Source organism: Triplophysa dalaica, chromosome 15, assembly GCF_015846415.1.
Source record: "Triplophysa dalaica isolate WHDGS20190420 chromosome 15, ASM1584641v1, whole genome shotgun sequence".
NCBI lineage: Eukaryota > Metazoa > Chordata > Actinopteri > Cypriniformes > Nemacheilidae > Triplophysa > Triplophysa dalaica.
Window position 1 is genome coordinate 19,783,478 of NC_079556.1, and position 20,118 is coordinate 19,803,595.

The 20,118-nt window shown below is 38.1% G+C and overlaps 3 protein-coding genes across 3 annotated transcripts in view; 1 reads left to right on the forward strand and 2 right to left on the reverse strand.

The window, feature by feature from the left end:
* prkd3 (protein kinase D3) overlaps window positions 1–7,180 on the reverse strand; it is a 46,577-nt gene extending 39,397 nt beyond the window's left edge. Inside the window, 3 exon segments of the mRNA XM_056767092.1 lie at window positions 5,845–6,006; window positions 6,008–6,474; window positions 6,833–7,180. Coding sequence (XP_056623070.1) covers window positions 5,845–6,006; window positions 6,008–6,130 — 285 coding nt within the window. The 5' untranslated portion in view covers window positions 6,131–6,474; window positions 6,833–7,180.
* Window positions 7,181–8,881: 1,701 nt separating this feature from the next.
* On the reverse strand, window positions 8,882–15,541 carry mocs3 (molybdenum cofactor synthesis 3). Its single transcript, XM_056767976.1, has 13 exons — window positions 15,394–15,541; window positions 13,759–13,891; window positions 13,581–13,673; window positions 13,358–13,478; window positions 12,519–12,595; window positions 12,322–12,437; window positions 12,126–12,234; window positions 11,057–11,105; window positions 10,779–10,947; window positions 10,520–10,567; window positions 10,296–10,392; window positions 9,820–9,927; window positions 8,882–9,097 (listed from the first exon to the last, which is right to left on the reverse strand). Exons 1-13 carry the CDS (start codon window positions 15,484–15,486, stop codon window positions 8,940–8,942), a joined length of 1,371 nt encoding a protein of 456 aa, XP_056623954.1. The 5' UTR covers window positions 15,487–15,541; the 3' UTR covers window positions 8,882–8,939.
* Window positions 15,542–15,986: 445 nt separating this feature from the next.
* On the forward strand, window positions 15,987–20,056 carry qpct (glutaminyl-peptide cyclotransferase). Its single transcript, XM_056768155.1, has 7 exons — window positions 15,987–16,147; window positions 17,346–17,492; window positions 17,602–17,883; window positions 18,067–18,234; window positions 18,763–18,862; window positions 19,319–19,435; window positions 19,510–20,056. The coding sequence occupies exons 1-7, from the start codon at window positions 16,052–16,054 to the stop codon at window positions 19,683–19,685; spliced, it is 1,086 nt and encodes a 361-aa protein (XP_056624133.1). The 5' UTR covers window positions 15,987–16,051; the 3' UTR covers window positions 19,686–20,056.
* The last annotated feature ends 62 nt before the right edge of the window (window positions 20,057–20,118 follow it).

The following is a 20,118-nucleotide window of genomic DNA, read 5'->3' on the forward strand; positions in this document are numbered from 1 at the left end:
ACACTGCTAGTATCGGACTGGATCAGTATTGGCCAATCCTTACAATTAAGGTCTCGGAATCAGATCAGTAGAGAAGAAAATGGTCTCAAACCTCCCCTAACTGTATGTGCCTTTTAGATCGGGGGTGCCCAAACTCAGCCCTGGAGATCTACGGTCCTGCAAAGTTTAGCTCCAACCTGCCTCAACACACCTGACTGCAAGTTTCAACATTGCAGAGACCCCGATTCGCTGGTTCGGGTGTGTTTGTTTAGGGTTGGAGCTGAACTGTAGGATAGTAGACATCTTGGACTGAGTTTGGGTAGCCCTGTTTTGGGGTCTCATTAAGTCTCAACATAAAGTGATGATGTATAAATGAATACTCATTTATCATTTAAGACCTTAATTTAAAAAAAATCTTTGCATCACTAAAATTATTAAAATGCCCCCAAATACAATCTTTATTCAAGCCACAATGCTGATTTTTCCCACATTTCAGGAAGTGTAACATACGAAGACTTCTTTCACTACAGTCTATAAAACAAATCTGAAATAGATGTGTAATTTAATCAACATTAATGAAACTTCCTTCTGAGAAGAATGTATGAATCAACTCTGTGAACCCTGCAAACACATCAAAATTCGAATACAGAAGCTGGGACAGCACATTAGCCATAGTGTATTTTGGCGAATCACAGCCCTGAGCATCCTCCAGTCATCTAACTAACAGCCACCGGAGACATCCAAAAGCTCATCCAAAAGCATATCTAATGAGACATCGGCACATAAAACACTTATCCTGTCTGCATGCTCCCTGTTGACTGTGGCAGCGCTGCGTTCTGCTGAGTGCTACAATTCATGCTTTCCCAAGTCAGGTCAAATTCCTCCGACTGAACACTGGGGAGGCTGAGTAACAGCATGCGGTGTGTGTTTGTTTGTGCGAGTAAAGATGGCCAGGACGATGGGAGAAACCAGAGTCATATTTTCCACCGATATCAAAGCCATATGATTGTGAATGTGACTGGATCTCGACAGATGGCGTTTGCTGTTTGTCCCATGGGTTCGTCGAGAAGGATTCAGAACAGCTCAAAAAAAGTACTTGGCCCATATTCTCTTTAACTTTTACAAGATCATATCAGAAAATGGATTCACTCTTATTTAGACCAAGGTGCAAAAGAACATAAATCCACACCTGGTTACGACATAATAACATCCCTTTTCTTTGGGTTTTTTGTTCTTTTTACTGAAACACTGACTCATTTACAATCAAAACGAAATTGTATTTAAGACACCATAATATGTGGACAAAAGATAAAAATGTCAATATGTCACTTGCGAAGCAGGAGATGTATTTTAAGGCGGCAAAGATGAACCCTCAGAAGTGAGCAGGACTGTTTTCAGGTCAGCTGTAGGGTGTGACTCATCAATGAAAGATGTTTGTACAGAACGCCTGTGCTGTGTCTCTGTCCAACATTCTTGCCTTTATGTCAACATCTCACAAGATTCCGAGCAATATCAATGGAGTATTTTCCTCTCATAATAACCAGCATCCATGTACCAAACAACAACAGTATGTGCAGAAGAATGTGAACTTTACTGGACTTGACAAACTATACAAACACGCAGAGGCAGAATATCATTAACTCACTGAACTCATTAGGCATATTGATCTGATATCATCAGCATCTTTTATCAGATGTTTATGACAAAGCGACTGTTATTTACTGATCACACGACTGCACAGCAGCTCTCAAGGGCTTAAAATGACCAACACAGTGTTTATTTAATAAAAATGTACATAAAACTATATTACTTCACAAATTGTCCACTCCAGTCAGAGTGATTTTGGTATGGTTATACTTGATTTGCACAAATACCACAAATACTAAATTATTTATCTGTACCTTAAAGTCCCCATGAACCGGAAGATTGATGTTTAAAAACAGACGTGCATTTTGAAATGGAACGGAGCAGACTGACAGTTGAAGGTGGGGTTAACGGATGCTCCGCCCAAGCCGTCTTCCATATGTCATTAAAGATGGATAGTCACAACAAAGCAGAAATCCATTTTCAGATTTTAACTAAAGATTATGAGGGCACACGAATATGTATGCACGGATTATAGATTTTGTTGGTATGATTATGACGATTATTATGCATTCATTAATTTCTAAATTTTTACTGTCCCTGACAAAATTTTGACCTGCCAGCCACAAAAAGTAATAAATAAACCATAATGTCTAGCAATAAGTTTGTTTTTTACCTATGCAATCTTAATAAATAAGGTCATAATAGCATAAAACTATTAGCCTAACTCTAATAATAATAGACAATCAGTTAGTAATAAAATTAGAACAAATACTCAAATAATTTAGCACAAACAAATGTAATAAAGCAAACGCACAATTTTACAGTGCTTTTCATCTGTTTAGTATTGCCAACTTGGTGACTTTGTCGATAAATTTGGCGACTTTTGAAATTCCAATTGGCGACTTATTTTTTTTAAAAGCGACTAGCGACAAATCTAGCTTCTTTCTAAGTAAGTCTTTCTGACTTAGCGAAACATTCTGCTTCACTTCTACTGCCCCGCGAGAGGGAGTCTTTTCTTTCCCAGTGCAACACAGCCTCTCCATGTGTCTACTCTGTTCAGTGAGCGGCAGGGAGAAGCAGCACATTCAGTTCAGAACGCAGTGACGCGTGAATGAACTAAGCATGTACAAACAGTGATTCCAAGAACTAATCACTTATTGACCTTGATTGAGCATTTATGATTTAAAACGCGATGACTGTATGGACGCATAAACATGAATACAAACGGAATCTAGCTCTGTTCAACGAAAGTAAATGCTTGTGTAGTTTTAAGTTCACTCTCTCTTACATAGTTTTTCTTCTCTGCCAACAGAAACAGAAAAATAAGATATTAAAAACCTATTTATTGTGCATGTGGGTTTATTGTTTTAATATAATACTGTTTACGACAGCTCAGAGAATAGAGATATGAAGCATACCTGAAGCACTTGGGCTGCTTAAATCTTAATCACGACTATTTTGGCCAATATTAAGATCCTGATTATTAAACACAATTACTCATTAACTTTTAAAACAACATAGAAAATTAAAAAAACATGGCTTTTAAACTGTGAATTAAACTGAAAAAAATACATGTAAAGAAATTGAACAGCCGAACCACTGTAAAGGGAGGGGGCTGCGCACAAGAAGAGAGGATCCTTGCAAAATGGAATGTGGCACAATAATCGTCTTACCTTGATTATTTTGTTTTTGCAATTGTTGAAGGAGAAAATTTACGAATTTGATTATTTTCAATTAATTGCACATCCCTATGTGATGTTGTTACTGATATGCAAATTAGCGCATGACGTCATCTGGCGACATTAAGCAGTGGTAATTATTTATGGTGTATAGTGACATATAAATAAAACAGTGTCAGTTTAAACAGTGGACCGGGCCCGCTTAGTCGCCTGTCAAAATCACGCGACATGCCCACGCGGCATCATGGAGAGCAGGAGAAGGAGCATGTGCAGACATCACTTTCACTGCAGGAGAGAGAGAGTATATGTTCGCGAAGTTCAGGTGTTTGTTTGTTCACTGCATTTGGGTGATGAATGTTATTTAATCGATGGATTTTACGCTGGATTTGGAAATAATTTGAAACTGATATATAAAGCCGTCCCAGCACTAAATGATGCCGGACATGAACCGCAGGCGGTGACTTAAACTGATGTTTTGTTGACAATGTGCTTTAGTTCAGCCTACCCCTCCCCCCGCACGCGCCGTATGATATAGGAAATAATTGTACAGCTGTATCTATCTTTTATAAATGTGATCAAACAAACACTCTTCTAAGATATGAAGTATGCAATACTACTCTATAGGTACTCAAGATTAATATGAGATTGGCAGAAACCCTGTGTGTTAGGGTCACTTTAAAACCTAGCGCTTATGGATCACATGCTTTTTGCTTCCCTACTGATTTCATTAACAGCAAACAAAAATGGATTTATTAACCTGATTAACAGCCTATTCGCCAAGTAATAACATAAAAATAAGTTAAACTGATTGAACTGCTACCAGAAGTAGACTTTGAATTTGAGCTTGTTCCTACAGAATGTATGCATTCTGTGAGCTGTCCTCGACATGATGCTCACACTTCTTGTTTGGTGTGCGACTCGGTTAACTGCACTGAAAGCCAAACTGTCACCTCTAAAGCCTTGATAATGAATGTACATTAAATATTCGCTGATTGGTCTCTATGCCAGTTTATCTAGTTTGTGTTGTGAGCTTTGTTTAAAATCTGCAAGTTTCAGAGAGGAGGGGCAAAGAGAAGACACAAACATGCACGGTATGTGGAAAATACAGCGTTTTTTAACCTTAAATCGCATTTACCCGTTTAATTTGATTAAAACCAACAATAATATTCACTTTAGCCGTGTCATATGACCCCTTTACTCTTAAAGTTGCCAGCCTACACCAGCGTTTTTAACATTTTCACCAAATTTAATGGCTCACAGTACATTTCTAAAAAGAATATATGTGTACAAACAATATGTCCAATGAAAGAATAGAGTCTTTGCTTTTAAACAAAAGAAACCGTATTCTTCTTTCTTCATTTGTTCTTTTTTTATCAATCCTTAGATGTTGGTAGGTTTCTTCAAAAATGCATCACTTTAATTAAACTTTAATTAAAGATGAGATAATTGAAGTTTTTGGTCAAAGATTTCGCCCAGATTAAAATCTTTAAAAACCGATAAGAAATATACGTTCTAGGTTTTGGGATTCTGTACTTTTTCCCAAAGGTGTGTAAAAGCGCCACCTGCTTGCAGGAAGAACTCGTCTTTGGTGGGGAACCGTTTTTTTTTTAATGACGAGATAACTCGTCAATGGCAGTGAAAGAGTTAACAATAAACGCTGCAATATTTCATGAAAAAAAACATTGTAATTTTTTATTTCATTGGGACTTTAAGATACATCTACTAGATTTGCCACTAATCGGCTTTTATAATCTGGACATATTACAAAATACTAGGCATCACGTACTTGCCAACTTGGAATCATGTTAAATGAAAATAAACAAAGCTGTAAAAGAGCAAGCATCTTTGGTTGGGCAGATTACTGTGCACTGTGAGTTTTTTCTAAAATCTGTCAACTCTGACTGCCCAAAATCTGGTGCCAAGTTGCCCCAACTGCAAATCTGGGCAAAGTGAAAACAAAATTTGCATACTCAGAAATGACTAATGGGTCCATTCACTACATCTATCCCAAAAACGTGACACATTAGAAACTGTCTTAAAACGCCATGACAACCACCCTAGGCAACAACTCTGTATATTATTCAACCTTCAATTAGTCTCTTTAAACACACATTAAGCGTATATACCATGTAAACGTCAAAAACTCTAGAAATTACCCAAGTATTTAAACGAAAAAGTATAAAAAGCCTTCTGACTTTTTCACCTTTCAGAAAAGGCTTGGTCTAACTTTCTCATTTAAAATGTATAGGTGTGAAACGTTGTGCCTTGTGCCAAACATGTTGCTACCATTACCAACATGCGTCATCTGCTGTGTTTATGAAATTGCACATCATGGATCAGAGCAGATTTATATGAGATGAAATTGAATGAAATGTGTTTTAATAAGTCACTAATGGTCCCGAGGCTCATTCACCCAAATCAACTTCCTGAAGATTACCGGAAAGAGCACGCTTCAGTCAATTACTCTCACCCTTTTATAAAAATGAACAGAATTCAAATTCAAACATAATGGTAATCCTTTCATCTAACTACAACTTCTCAACCAAAAGCGCACCTCCAATAGGGAGATGTTCAAGTGTTGACTAAAGCCTTTCATTACCTTTTGATCGACTATGGAGCAGACCAAATCCTTGACGGAACTGAGCGTCAGGTCGTGCGGCTCCAGGGTCACCATCTCCCTGGTTAGTCCGATCTGAAGGAGGAAGGAGACCCCGTTAAAGGAGCTTGTGGGACTCGGAACGCTGTGATTCCCATTGGAGAGGACGGACGCAGAGCGGCACCGGAGGGCTGGGTGATGGAGAGGGGGTAGGGGGTGCAGTCTGATGCGGAGAGTGGACGAAGTGTTTGGGTAAGGTCAGAGGAGACGTGCTGCTGCTGGCAGACATTAGTTTCCTCCGCAGATTGAAAGGGTCACAGTGTAAAAGTGGAGGGTGACAGGCTTGAAAACCGTGGCTGACGTCCACCTAGCCACTATTTCAATGAAACACAGGATCCTTCTGTCCTATGACAGATGACAAGGGAATGCCACAGGCATTTGAGATCCTCGGTGTTCCAACCGCTACGTTTTAACAGTTCTCCCGGCTGACGTGAATGGCCCGGAGTCCTTCACTGTCGTGTGCGCAGCCTCCAGTGCAGTTTTTTGCACACGTTGGGTTGAGTGGCGCTGTGAGGCGGGATGCTCGACAAAGTGACTGCCATTGTAAACCAGGGACTCATTCAACTCTCATTCCTGTTTGAGACAAAAGAGATTTGACATCATGTCCTTCATCTACAGTTCGCAGACAGAAGGGTACAGAAGCCAACAACGCACTCAAATAAGGAGTAGCAAACATTCACATTAGGGTATAACGTCATATCTTATCATATCTAGATGTGTTTTGCACACTTTTTGTCATTTGCTATGAAGAACATCTGGAGGCACATCTGGAGACCCTCCCACCCTAGATCGCATAACTGGCACGAGACCACAAACACCAGCAAAACAAGTTATACAATGTCTTTGTTCAACAACACAATCTTAAGAACTCACAAAGCATCAAAGCCACAACAGATACACAGTTGAGGGAGGCAGAAGTGAGCGATCATACCTTTAACGCTGGAAAGGCGTTTTCCTAACAAGTGAACCGACAAGAGAAGCGTACTACGAAGGGAAAGCTAACTTTCAAGTCCTCTCGGTTTCTTCTGTAGAGCTTTAACGTTACGGCTTTTAAACAGCCTGTGGAGCATCGCTTCTTCACTTCAGTTGCATTAGAAAACTTTCTCTCCTCTTTTCGTCACACATAACGACTTTTCGCGCGCGCCTTCGCTACCGGTTTGAAATAAATAAGAAGGCCCGCGCGGACGGAGACGGTAGAAGCCTGATGGAAATGGCTGAAGTTGAGCTTGAAAAGTGCAGAAATGTTTTTCTCTTGCCCCTCTCCGCCGTCTCTCGCGCGCAGTTTCCGTTATGTGAGCGCTCACTCAGGGCGTGCGCGCGCCCTCTGTCGGCGTCGTTTCACAGCCGTGATGACGCAATGACGCCTCAGAAAGATCTCCGCAATCGGTCACTATTTCTTTGATGTAGTCGACTGGTGGTTTTCAGTTTAAACTTCAAAACATCCAAAATAACAGATATAATTGTTCGCATTTGATCTAAATAAATAAGGTTGTCTACGACTACATTACCGGTCAAAGGTTTTGGGGCACTTGAGTGAAATGTTCCTCATTATTTTAAAAACTCTTGATCTGAAGGTGTGCTTAAATGTCTGAAATTAGTTTAGTAGTCAAACATATCATTTTTTATTTGATCCATTTTTTTTTTAAATGGATGACTGACTGAATAATGAAGAAAGAAAAGCCAATAAGAGCACAGAATATGATAACTACTTAAATGATGTTTATCAGGGTGAAACCTCAAGTTCCCTTTATTTTATTTAATCATTTTGATGAGTTTATATTTTTCCACATTTTAGAACAATAATAAACACGTGAGAAAGTGTCCCAAAATATTTGACCAGTAGTGTACATCTGACTGACCATCTGACTCTGATTTGAATGGATTTATTACATAATAAATCGGTATGATATAATATACGGGGAAATATTGTATAATATTTAGGGGTATTATATATAATGCACTTTTATCTACTAACTCTCATGTTAAAACTCATGCAGTGCTAAGAACAAGGGATGGACAGCCTCATTTAATTCATTATTAATTCAAGCTTAATTCGTAGGAAGATCAAACTAACCAATTTTACCATTATGTCACAACTTGTCTCACAATTTTTATAAATGGTAATCAATCTGCTAAAATACATGGTTACTACACTTTTCTATAATGAAACCATGGTCCTCCTATAAGGTTATGGAAGAATGCTACATTAGACAGCATGAAGACAGGTAATTGTCAAGAAATAATTTCCCTTTAATTCTGGTCAGGTCATTAGTAAAAGATCATTTTAAGAAACCAGTACACATTGGAAGATAACTTATAACAGATCTGAAAGTAATGCACAAACATAAAAATCTACACATAAAAAAAAACACATGAATGAAAGGTTTCTAACAAGAAGATGAAAAGAAAAGTAACTAGATAATCGCCTGTGAGCATTGCTATAACTATTCATTATGTATATTTATTTAAGACTCTGAATAAAACCCAATGGTACATAATAAGAAGGCACATTATCATTTGCTGTGGTAAGTGGTGTCCCTCTAAAAGTTCAAACGTTAAAAAACAATCAATCATAATTCTGTGATAATTGTTGGTGTAACAGTTGTGCAGTTGTGTCATTACATATACGTTTACGGATTTGGCAGACGCTTTTATCCAATGAAACTTACATTGCATTATCCTATACATTTGTTTCTAAGTATGTGCCATCCCCTGGGATCGAACCCACGACCTTCCGTCATTAGGTTGAAAACCAAAACCTGTCTGTAAGCCTTCGATTTGACTGGATATATGTTTACATAAAAGCAGCAATTAAAAAAAAGTATGATGAAAATGTTTGTCTCTTTGCCATTCCAGATGGAAAATGAACAAACAATAATAAATGAGGAACCTATTAATACTGTTGTTTTAGTGCCATTTAAAAAAACAATGAAAATACTTGGAACTAGCACTAATGTAAAATCAAATAATTAAACAGGAGTTCATTGTATCTTTATACATTTTATTCATAAAATCATTTACAATACAAAAAATAGCAGTTAATATTGAGGAAAAGAGGGGTCTATTTTGTTAGCCCACGCCATTAATCCTCCACTGATGTCCTTCAGCGTAACCGGCTCGATTTCTTTCCCAGACATCTTCTCTAGGACCTGAACTGCCTTCTGAGAATCATTGCCAAGTTTACAAAGCACAAACACTAAAGCAAAAGATAAGAAAACAACAAATCCAGTAAGCTTTTACTCTCACTCATAAAGTTGCTTGTTAAAAGCCCTTAAAGAGGGTAGCAATATACTGCACACCCTTTACAGCAATGCCTTTTAGTTATTAAGGCATCATTTCAAATGTTCCCTCCTCATTTGTACATCAGGGGATAAGTGTGTCTGCTAAATGAATATATGTAAATGTTCTCGGCAAACACTATTAAATCAGAACCCAGTTTATTGGCTCAAATACTTAAAAATCTCAGGTATAAAAATGTATTCTTGAACAGTGGGCCAGCTGTTTTGAGTATGCCATTTAATAAAAGACATCTAGACTAGAGTTTAATGTGCGTAAAGAATTACTCAAATACATCAAAGGCCCGCACAGGGTGATGTTTATGGGTGAAGAATATTATATTATCACAAAATTTAGGATTATATTCATACTAGGGATGTCAAACGATTATATTATTTGTATTCATATAAACATACACATGCATATATTTAAGAAAAATAAATAAATAATTAAACATTAATATACAAATAAAATGTTTGTTTAATATAAATGAACAACTAAATATTTCATAAATATGTATACATGTATGTTTATGTGTTTATAAATGCAAAATTAATATGCACAGTACACAGACATATTATGTAAACAAAAACGTTTATTCCGCCTTCGATTAATCATTTGACATCCCTAATTCATACATACCTGGGACTTGTGATGTGATACCCCCGTGTTGTTTAAGTTCACAGATTTGATCCTTCAACAGTGAGATCTGTTCAGATTTCTTCTCCTCCAAACTAGCAAGTGGAATGTCTACCGTGTAAGCTCAGAAAATTTTATAACAAGTTCAGTAGCTTTATTACATTAATAAAAGTAAATTGCTGATTTCCAGGGAAAGACTAGCAATTACCAACAGCCCACCTTCAAAATAAACAATCTGTTCTTTCAATAGGTGTGGGACACTTGTCTACCGTGTTATTGCTCAACATTCTATACTCTTAGAAACCCATCCTCAAGGATACGGACCTTATCGGGTATGCTGACCCACAAATGTAGTACATGTTGACCTCGGGAAAAGAATAAAGCTACATCAAAGCATTTTTGGCAAAATAAATATCATATTTATATTTCAATAAAGCAAATGTTAAACTCTTATGAGGCGAGAAAATGGAAAAGGATACTGATAGAGGTTTTCAGACAGCAAATGTCCACCTCAACTTTGGGCCGAACGTCGAGCAGGAGGTGAGGGGTCGAGCTGTCCACAATCTCCTTATACTCCTGCAACGAGTCAAAAATCATGTCATGGTTTAAGAGCAGATCTGCTTTATTCTAACGCTGAACATTTTTCTACTAGAGATATCATCAAAAAACTACTCAATGCCATAAGAAACATTGCTATGTATACCTGCACAGAGACTCTCTGTTCTTTGGTCAAAATATTCAGTCTGCGACACTGGAAACGAGATGGAAACAAAAATGTAGAGATTATAAATAGAGAGTATAAAAACTAAAACAAGTATACATGCAAAATGGGCAGCTGAAGACCAAGGGTGATCTGGTCTAACAAAAGCTCTTTATTAGATAGTTAAAAAAACAAGATTTCTATGTTTTCTATTATTGATGGCAGTTTATGTCAGTTATGACATTCTGAGGTACAGTATAACCTTATCGGTGGCGGCGGATCCACAGAAGCGCTCATAGTCTTGCAGTTGGGTCACTGTAGGGGTCTCTCCACACACCGCACACCCGGCCTGCTTGGCCCGCAGCCGAATGGAACGGAAACGTCCCTCCTGGCCATCAAACATCAACAACTGCTTCTCAAATGAAGCTGAACTCACAGGTTAAAGAGTTATTCGAGTCACAGTATTATAATAGTTGTGTTTATGAGCCGTGATTGTTTCAGATCAGATTGCGCAGTGCAAAGGATACAACCTTGACCGACGCAATTTTCAAAACTTCTAAAGCTTGAAGGCAGCCCATAATTCCAGGCACTGCAATGTATGGAAAGAAATCATTTAGTTATATTATCCCAGCAACATGAACTCAACTAATATGAAAGACTGGCCAGGAAAAGGTTTTGTTGAGAAATGCCTTAACAACACATCTTCATGGTAAGATACATTTTCTTTTCCAGATGTGCTTGCAAGGCAGCAAAAGAATAAAACCTTTAGGAAAGTTCAGGTTTTAACCATCCTGTCAGATGTGTGTGTGAAAATACTCTTAATCTAAATTCTGTTTCGCTTTTGCGAAACAAAAGTCAATCAAAAAATGATTAAACACATCAGATATTAAAGACCAAAAATATAAATTGAATATATACTTTTTTATGTTTTCTTCTAGTTACAAAATTTTCAAAGTTTCTTTTCAGAGCCAAGTTTCAAAGTCTCACAAGTTTAGTTTCTGTGAGGAAGAATACTTTTTCAGGTCACAGTATTATTCAAAAAGTGTTTGGACAAATTCTTTTGACATATGTTTTCACAATATCTACTGAATTGTTTTTTTTTGTCTTTCATTTCATTTTATTTTTTTGGCTGAGATGTCACAATATGAACGCAGGGAGATAGACAGATTGTAACCATGTGACTCTTTTAAATTTTAAATAGGAACTAAATAGTATCCAATATTTTATATGTGTAGTATTACAAAATTTTAATTCTGTCATCATTTATTGACCCTCTTATAATTTCAAACATGTATGACTTTCTATCTTCCGCAGAACACAAAAGAAGATGTTTTGAAGAAAGTTGCAAACCGAAGCAGTGTCACCAGTACACTTTTAATGTATGGATACAAAACCAATGCAAGTGAATGGGTGCCGGTTAACCACATTCATCTAAATATCTAAATATGTTCTTGTGTGTTCGTCGAAAGAAAGAAAGTCAAACAGGTTTGAAATGATGAGAGGTTGAGTGAGTAATGAAAGAACTGTAACGTAGGTAAATGGAGCCTGAATGTCTAAACAAATATCAGTGTTGCCTTGCACGCATTGTGCGCGTTGTGTGAATACTGACCCACTCCCAGAACTCCTCCATCGGAGCAGTTAGTGACGGTGTTGGGCGGAGGAGGCGAGGGGTATAAACACCTGTAACACGGCCCTCCTCTGTAGTTATACACTGTGAGCTACAGGGCACAAAAAAAGAGAAAGAATGCACACTTGTAAGAGAAAGATCTTCTAGTCAGATAAAATATTCTTTAAAAGTCATATACCTGTCCCTCCATTCGTAAAGCACTGGCCGACACTAGAGGTTTGCCGGTGAGAACGCAGGCATCGTTCACGAGGTATCGTGTAGGAACATTGTCCGAACAGTCGGCCACAATGTCAAACATGAGGACACAACAGTCAAGGAACCAACAGTTAGCCTGAGGAAAGCTTTCATGAACTCATGCAGTGAATGAGAGTGGATACTGTTGAATGAGTTGTATGGCATTTTCTCTGGTCAGCTGCAGGTGATATGGGACACACTGTATCGCAGAGTTCAACCTGAAAGATCACAAACACCCATCTCATCTATACCAGGTAACAAAACACCTCAATACATAGAACTTAAAACAGACCAATCAAATGTGATATATTTTACTTGCAAGCTTCCACAAAGAAAGATTTGTCCAATAATGAATGAAATTTCTGTCCGTTTGTCACACAAAGGATAGATCCAGAAGACAAATCTGATGAGTTTCTAGGGTTTTCTGTTGTTTATGAAACTTGACAGATATGGTAACATTAAACTCTTATTGTCAAAGTTGAGTAAAGATTAATTTAAGATTTAATATGATACATAAATAACAATAGGGTTTTCTATTTTTTGTATTTTAGTTTTGTAATATATTTGGATTCCCTTATGAATATAAGTTTAGCTTTAGTTACTATATTTGTTTCATTTTAGATATGTTCCTTTGTTTCTTTCTTATTTACACATTTTTTATATATTGCGATTTAGGTTTACAATATTTTTATTTGAGTTTTAGTTGATTTTTTTAAATAATAGTCAGGCCTACATTTTAGTAATTTCAATTAACAGAAATATTTTTGTATTTGTTTTCCAAGTTGTCACCTCATCGAGTTTCTGTATTTTTTAGTTCCAGGACTCTTATTTTGCTACGTTCCCTGAACTATTGATTTGTTTCTCATTCCTTTGCTTCTGTTTTCCTATTACGGTTTATAATTTCCGTATTTATCTGTTTTAGTTGACTGTCTCATCACATTGTGTATTTCTAGCCATAGTTAGATGCTGTGATAATGTACCTGCTGATGGCCCCGGCAGCAGAGAGGGCTTTAGGCTGACCCAGAGTCAGTTCTGTGTGAAGCACCTGTCTATGCAGGTTACTCAGCTCAACCACATCATAGTCCAACAGACCCAGACGGCCTGTAAATCGAAAAACACACTGACCCATCACCAGCTTGTACAGTAGAAGTATTGTCCCAACAAAGCAGCCAGACTTGTTGAAAAGATGCCAAATGTGTTTACCTATTCCAGCTGCAGCGAGATACTGCGCAAGAGGACAACCTAAACCTCCACATCCCACCACCAGAACAGATTTATTTGACAGGGACACCTGGCCTTGAAAAAAAAAAGATGTTACCAAACACTGAGAACGGTTATATTAAGGCAGAATGTATCTATATAATGTCATGTAATGTATAACCTTGAACGCCCAGCTCCGGTAGGAGCAGCTGTCTGCTGTATCTCATGATGTCTTCATTGCTCAAGGTTGTATGTGATTTCAGCGGTTGAAGATCAGTCACTGACTCGTGCAACACTGTTAATCTTGAATTTCCCTGAGGAAAAATCACAAACTGGGAATTTTAATGAACAAATGAAATATATGTAGGCATCCATTCAGAAAGATCATATGGTAGATTTGATGGACTAGCACATTCTCCACTAGTGTTGTACTACTCAAGACCATTTTTGATGGTCTTGGTCTTGTCTCGTTCTCGACTGAGTGAGGTCTCGGTATTGTCGTGGTCTCGTGATTTTATGTCAAGAAAACACCTGTGGGAATTACACTAAATGGCTTGTGGATTGTCTGATTTATGTGTTAACATCCTTCGTGTGATTTGATGTTATACTTCTTGCTTTAAAAGCATTCACCACTTGTGCCTTATATGATTCTTCTGTCACGTCTGTTACTCTTACTGCTGGTAAGAGAAGAATGGGGGATTGTCTTAAAAAAATCTGTCAAGAAAATGAATACAAACAAGGCCCAAAATATCCGAAATGTGATTGTTTTTTTATTTATAACATCTGATGTGATATTGATTTTGTTTAATTATTCAATAAACCTTGAGTTAATAAGTGACTTAAATTTTAGACACAATTAAACACTATTTTGGCTAGTCCAAAACAAATCTAGAACAAATCTGAACTTTTGTGCATTTCTGAGCAACACACTCAGAATTAATATTTTAATGAACACACATTAATATTTTGCTATTAATTAGATAAAAAAGCAATGAAACTAATTAGGTCACTGAATGTTTTGTTTTGTTGAAAGTCAAAGACTTTAATGTATCTTTTCTTTTAAATAATGCTTTTTTTAATGTTTAGTTGTTGTAATGTTTACCTGCACACAAATTTTAATATTTTACAGTAGGTGGGTGATAAAACATGGAACATAAAACATCCTACACATACATTTCTGTTCTACATTCATTCTATTGTTATTTAACTTTTTAGTGTTTTGTGGATCTTTTGAATGAATTTTGGGAGTGCTGGTCTTGGTCTCGACTCGGTCTCTGCCTGCCTTGGTCTTGGTCTCAGCCCCTCAAAGTCTTGTTAAGGTCTAGGTCTCGATACCCTCCGGTCTCGGTTTTGATGGTCTCGACTACAACTCTAGTCTCCACTTGGAGAATTTACTTACAAAAAGAAAGCTGTAGGGTCTTTCTGTGTCAACTCAACCAGAGAACACCGGCTCAAATTTTTACAGAAGCAAGACCAACATCAGTAGTAATGAAAGCCAAAATATGAAATGCCCATGCCACTGATGAATAATGCCAACTTTCATCTGAAATTTGGAGCCATATTAAAGAGCTGAAAATGACATGAGAAATATCCCAGCACCATAATATTTATTTTCAGAGATTGGTTTATCTATTTGTAAGATCTGTTAACATATGATGGCGATGGTGACCGTTCAAAATTGCGGAAAAACACGTTTCGACGTGTTAATTTGAGATATTTTGCGTGCCTGTAACTCAAGAAATGTTAGAGAAACATAAGTGTCCTTTCAGATTGTTAAATTATTTTTTAAGACATGTTAAAGTTAAACTTATAGGACCTTTTCCATTTGATCAAGTTTCCTCTTCAAATCTGCCAGCTCTCCTTCTTTCTCCAAAAGCTTCATCTTCAAATTTACGATTTCGTCATCCATCTTGTGCAACAAGCCCGAAATAAATCTTCTATTATCAAGCAGAACAAAAACGAGAAATTATAAAGTGACAGCGTTCACAGAACAAACTCACACTGCAAAACACTTCCGGGCGTCCACATGCCTGCGACCACGTGCCACGTACCACGTGACATGCTGCATAACTAAAGATAGACACATTTAACTTTATTTATTTTTTATTCTGTCAGCATAAGAGACTCAATCTCATGCATTTATTCAATCTGATTTTGTGTTCATAATCAACCACTCTCTGCTTTTTCTCAACCATTTCATTGTGACTACAAAATATGGTAATGAAGCTGAAAAAATAAATCAACATATACTCATGAATATTAACGAGCCGGACTGACGTTGCTAGGCTACACCGCGTCATGTTGACTAATTAACTATCCTGTCGCATAGTAGGATTTACGCGCCGCGGCAGACGCGCGTCACAGAGCGTCATCAATATTCATGAGGCCCTCCTTCACCGTAGTGGGTTTCGAAAGTCGCCTCTCACATGATGTGAGTCGTGCGGTCTGTTCGCCAGCGATTTAAACGGGAGGATATGGCAGCGTTAAAGCGATGTATGTGTCTGCTGTCTCTCATCAGCATCATCTCGACACGGACTCTCTGTGACACTGTCATCCGGAGCGATGAGAAGGTATCAACCTTTACACAAACGATGCTTTCCGTCGTTTTATCTGTTCATTCAGGTCTTTGAAATAAACTTACAGGTCGGTCATTCGCAGAATATAGCCTATCATTTATTCCATCAATGCTTATTATAAAAAGAAGAGTGAAATATTTTACTGCATTGATCCATTGTAAATATTTCCATACTGCAGATTTGTTTAAGCTTTGAATATTTTTGTTGCTTCTTGTTTTTTATTTCGACCCTCCAGCGGATGATTGTTTACACTATATAAACGGACAGATGACTTGGTGTGCAGTTCATGTAGTCTCCTATTGTCTCGTTGCTATGGCAGCATGGTCCCCATCATTGATCCACCAGCAGGATTTCGTGATATTTATAGATTTAGAGCTCCCTGTTCACTTATAATGAGAGTTATAACAACATATAAATACTGTTGTTTTTTACGTTTTATAGGCTATTTGCTGATTATCTAATGCAGGGGTTTAAATAACACACGGAGAATCAATAATCGCAGCACACGAAGAACTGGACTTTGAGAGCAAACAGAAACATTGGAGAATTTGATTTTCTGCATCTTTAAACTGTTATTCACCGAACATATACGCCTTTCAGATTTCTTTCTTTACAGGGACATTCTGTGGGCATGAATGGTTTTACTCTGAACACATAATTATGTTCTAGACGTATGCAGTGTATCATTTTGTCCTGCAAACAAGCTATGACCAGTTCAGCAGTAACATTACAGTAAACCAAGAGTGTCATTATCACGTGTTTGTCACAAAAGATTCTTTTAAAAGGGCTTTGCCCTGTTGGAAAACAGCATATGCTGGGTTAGGTATGTTTTGATGCTGGTTTGACCAGCTTAAACCAGGTATGGACCAGCTTAAACGAGCACAAACCAGCATCGAAACATACCAAACCAGCATATGCTGTTTTTTCAACAGGGTGGAATGAAACAGAAATTATGAAATGAGAAATAGTTGTGAAATGAATGTAGAAGTAAAATGATCTGGATTTGTGTTCATTTGATGAGAAACGTTCATAGTGTTCTTCAATAATATTGACTTTTGATTGCAGACGTGACTGATCTGGACGCAATATTGTACACAAAACTGCACCACGGAGGGTGAAAGTGAGTTCAGATGGAGAATGATAATGAGAGGGATGGTTAAAACCTCACGCCGGCGTGTTTTTCTCTCTTCAGCTGAAACATGAAGCGAGCACACTGAGCTCCAGTGAACTGAGGAGCGTTGTAGCTCAGACGGATCTGGACCGGATGTGGCAGAACGACCTGAAGCCCATGCTTGTTGTGCGCTACCCAGGCTCCTCGGGGAGCCAAGCCGTTCAACAGGTCAGTGTGCACGTGAAAGACCCTCACAAACCCCTACGAATGAGACGTTTATTCAAGTTTGCTCTCTCTCTCTCTCACTCTCACTCTCTCTCTCTCTCTCTCTCTCAAGCACATTAAATCGACTCTCGGTTCACTGAAAGCGGGATGGGACGTGACTGAGGATTCTTTCTACGCTCACACTCCTTACGGCCAGCTTCCCTTCACCAACATCATCGCCACTCTCAACCCGGCGGCGAAGCGTCAGTTAGTGTTGGCCTGTCACTATGATTCGAAGTATTATCCTCCGCAGTGGGACGCTCGTGAGTTTGTGGGCGCTACAGACTCTGCTGTGCCCTGCTCTATGATCCTGGAGCTGACGCGAGCTCAAGATGAGCAGCTGAAAGTTATAAAGGTGTGAAAACACACACAGAAATGGCACGGAGAAAAATGTATATCATTATTATATAGATATTATATAATGATTATAATGGAAGTGTTTGGTTTGGGGAACCATTTTTTGTGTTGTGTTTATCTGTCACCAGAAGATGGCAGTGTGTATATACTGTATATATATACGTGTGTTTGTGTGTTTCAGGACTCTGGGTCAGATGTGTCTCTCCAGTTGTTGTTTTTTGATGGAGAGGAGGCGCTCTATCAGTGGACCTCTGAAGATTCTCTGTATGGCTCCCGGCATCTGGCACACAGAATGAGCACAACAGCACACCCACCCGAGACCACCGACACCAACCAGCTGGATGCCATCGTACGGTTTCCTCACAAACACAAACTGATTCACTCATAAAGTTTACACACAACTGAACATAACTTACTGTCTCTTATATAAAATGCAAAGACTGTCTCTAATTGCTGTCATGGTCTTAACATTTATATTGTATTAAGGTGAATAAGTTATAAACTGTATACTTTAGATAAAACATACAGTAAAAAATGCTGGGTTATTTTCAACACTGCATCGGGTCAAAAAGGGACAAACCCAACCTGCTGGGTTGTAAATGAACTATGCTGGGTTGTTTCAAGCCAGAATGCTGGGTTGTTTTAACCCATTGTAGGGTCAAATATAAACCATTTGCTGGGTTATTTTAAACCAATGGTTGGGTTTTCTCCTTTTTGAACCAATGCTGGGTTGAAAATAACCAAGAATTTGTATACATGTACATTGACTATCACAGGAACATGCTCCAAAATCACATATGCTGATGGTAATCATAAATATTGAGAATGTTCTAGTGTTAAATATAACTAATGTCTGGACGTCTCTTGATGGTCTCAGGATCTGTTTGTGCTGCTGGATCTGATCGGAGGTCCAGATCCACGCTTCGGGAATCAGTTCACCACCACAACCCGATGGCTTTCCAGACTTCAAAATATCGGTTTGTATCTCTCTGCTCCCTTTTCTCTGATCACATCTTCACCTTCTTCTTTCACTCTCATACGTTTAGAGTCCTTTACTTGGATTTCAGTTTTGAGGACAGTTTTCCTATTTCTAATAAATGTTCTGTACTTATATTAATATCGGCATGGACAGTCATTTCACTCTTTAAGTGTCTGGTTCTTTCCTAAAAAGATACCGAAACAAAGCTGTGTGTGTGAGAGGGTTAAAGGTGTGAAATAAACATTTGGTCATGACGACTGATCCTCTCAACCACTATCATTCTATCTTAAGTGTCATTTACTGTTAAATGAAATCCAACTGCAGGACAGAATATTCATTTTTCTATAAAGCATTTCTTTAACCAAGTATTGTGGGTCTCTTACTAGGCTGAAGATCTGAAGAACTAACATGTAAAGGAATGAAGTGTTTATATTTCTTCTTTTCTGTTGTCTAGAGCGTCGACTACATGCACTCGCCGTGCTGGAGAATCACCCGAATGAGGCTCAGTACTTCTGGCCCAGCCAACACGTGGGTTTAATTCTGGATGATCACATACCGTTTCTCAACCGAGGTAAAAGACTTTCTCTGTTTTGAGATGTTCTTGTATAAATGTTCATGTAAAATCACTGTCTGCATTTCTCACAGGAGTCCAAGTTCTTCACCTCATATCGACTCCTTTTCCCGCCGTGTGGCACACCTTCGACGACAACGAGGAGAATCTGGATCGCTCCTCCATCAACAACCTCAACAAGATCCTGCAGGTGTTTGTGCTCGAGTACCTGAAGAAGAAAAGTCAGAACACCGTCCCCGAAGACTCCTAATGTTCTTCTGTTCTCTCACCAAAACCTTCCTTATATCTAATGTGGTATTTCTTGCTGAAAAGCACAATCAATTCTAGCTCCAGTTCAGCCGGACAAATCACCAGTTCTAGGATTTTTTATATCTGTGGGTAAAGTTTTTCTTGAATAGATGTTGTGAGATGAACTTCAGTTCCGCTGAGACTGTGTGTCTGTTGAAATTCAGAGTGCACATCATATCACAGCAGATTTACTGAAAACATTTACTCTTTATATTTATGTCCTTGACTTTCATACCAATGTCTCTACACAAGACCAGGAAATCACAATGGTACTTCTGTATTCATGTCACTTTTTTCCTCATTGCAAAGCAAAAAAACATGAATTTTGTTTGATTTGTGCTTTTGCTGATTTCTTTCATATAGATAAAGATTATAGTTTGTTCGTGTATGTAACT

Coding starts and splice junctions, on each gene's coding strand:
- qpct (XM_056768155.1), top strand. CDS start 16,052: ATGGCAGCGTTAAAGCGATGTATGTGTCTGCTGTCTCTCATCAGCATC. Junction 17,884..18,066: donor AGCAGCTGAAAGTTATAAAG/GTGTGAAAACAC, acceptor TGTGTGTTTCAG/GACTCTGGGTCAGATGTGTC. Junction 18,863..19,318: donor TTCCAGACTTCAAAATATCG/GTTTGTATCTCT, acceptor TCTGTTGTCTAG/AGCGTCGACTACATGCACTC.
- mocs3 (XM_056767976.1), bottom strand. CDS start 15,486: ATGGATGACGAAATCGTAAATTTGAAGATGAAGCTTTTGGAGAAAGAA. Junction 13,674..13,758: donor ACCGGAGCTGGGCGTTCAAG/GTTATACATTAC, acceptor TTTTTTTTCAAG/GCCAGGTGTCCCTGTCAAAT. Junction 9,098..9,819: donor TATCACATCACAAGTCCCAG/GTATGTATGAAT, acceptor CTTTTGCTTTAG/TGTTTGTGCTTTGTAAACTT.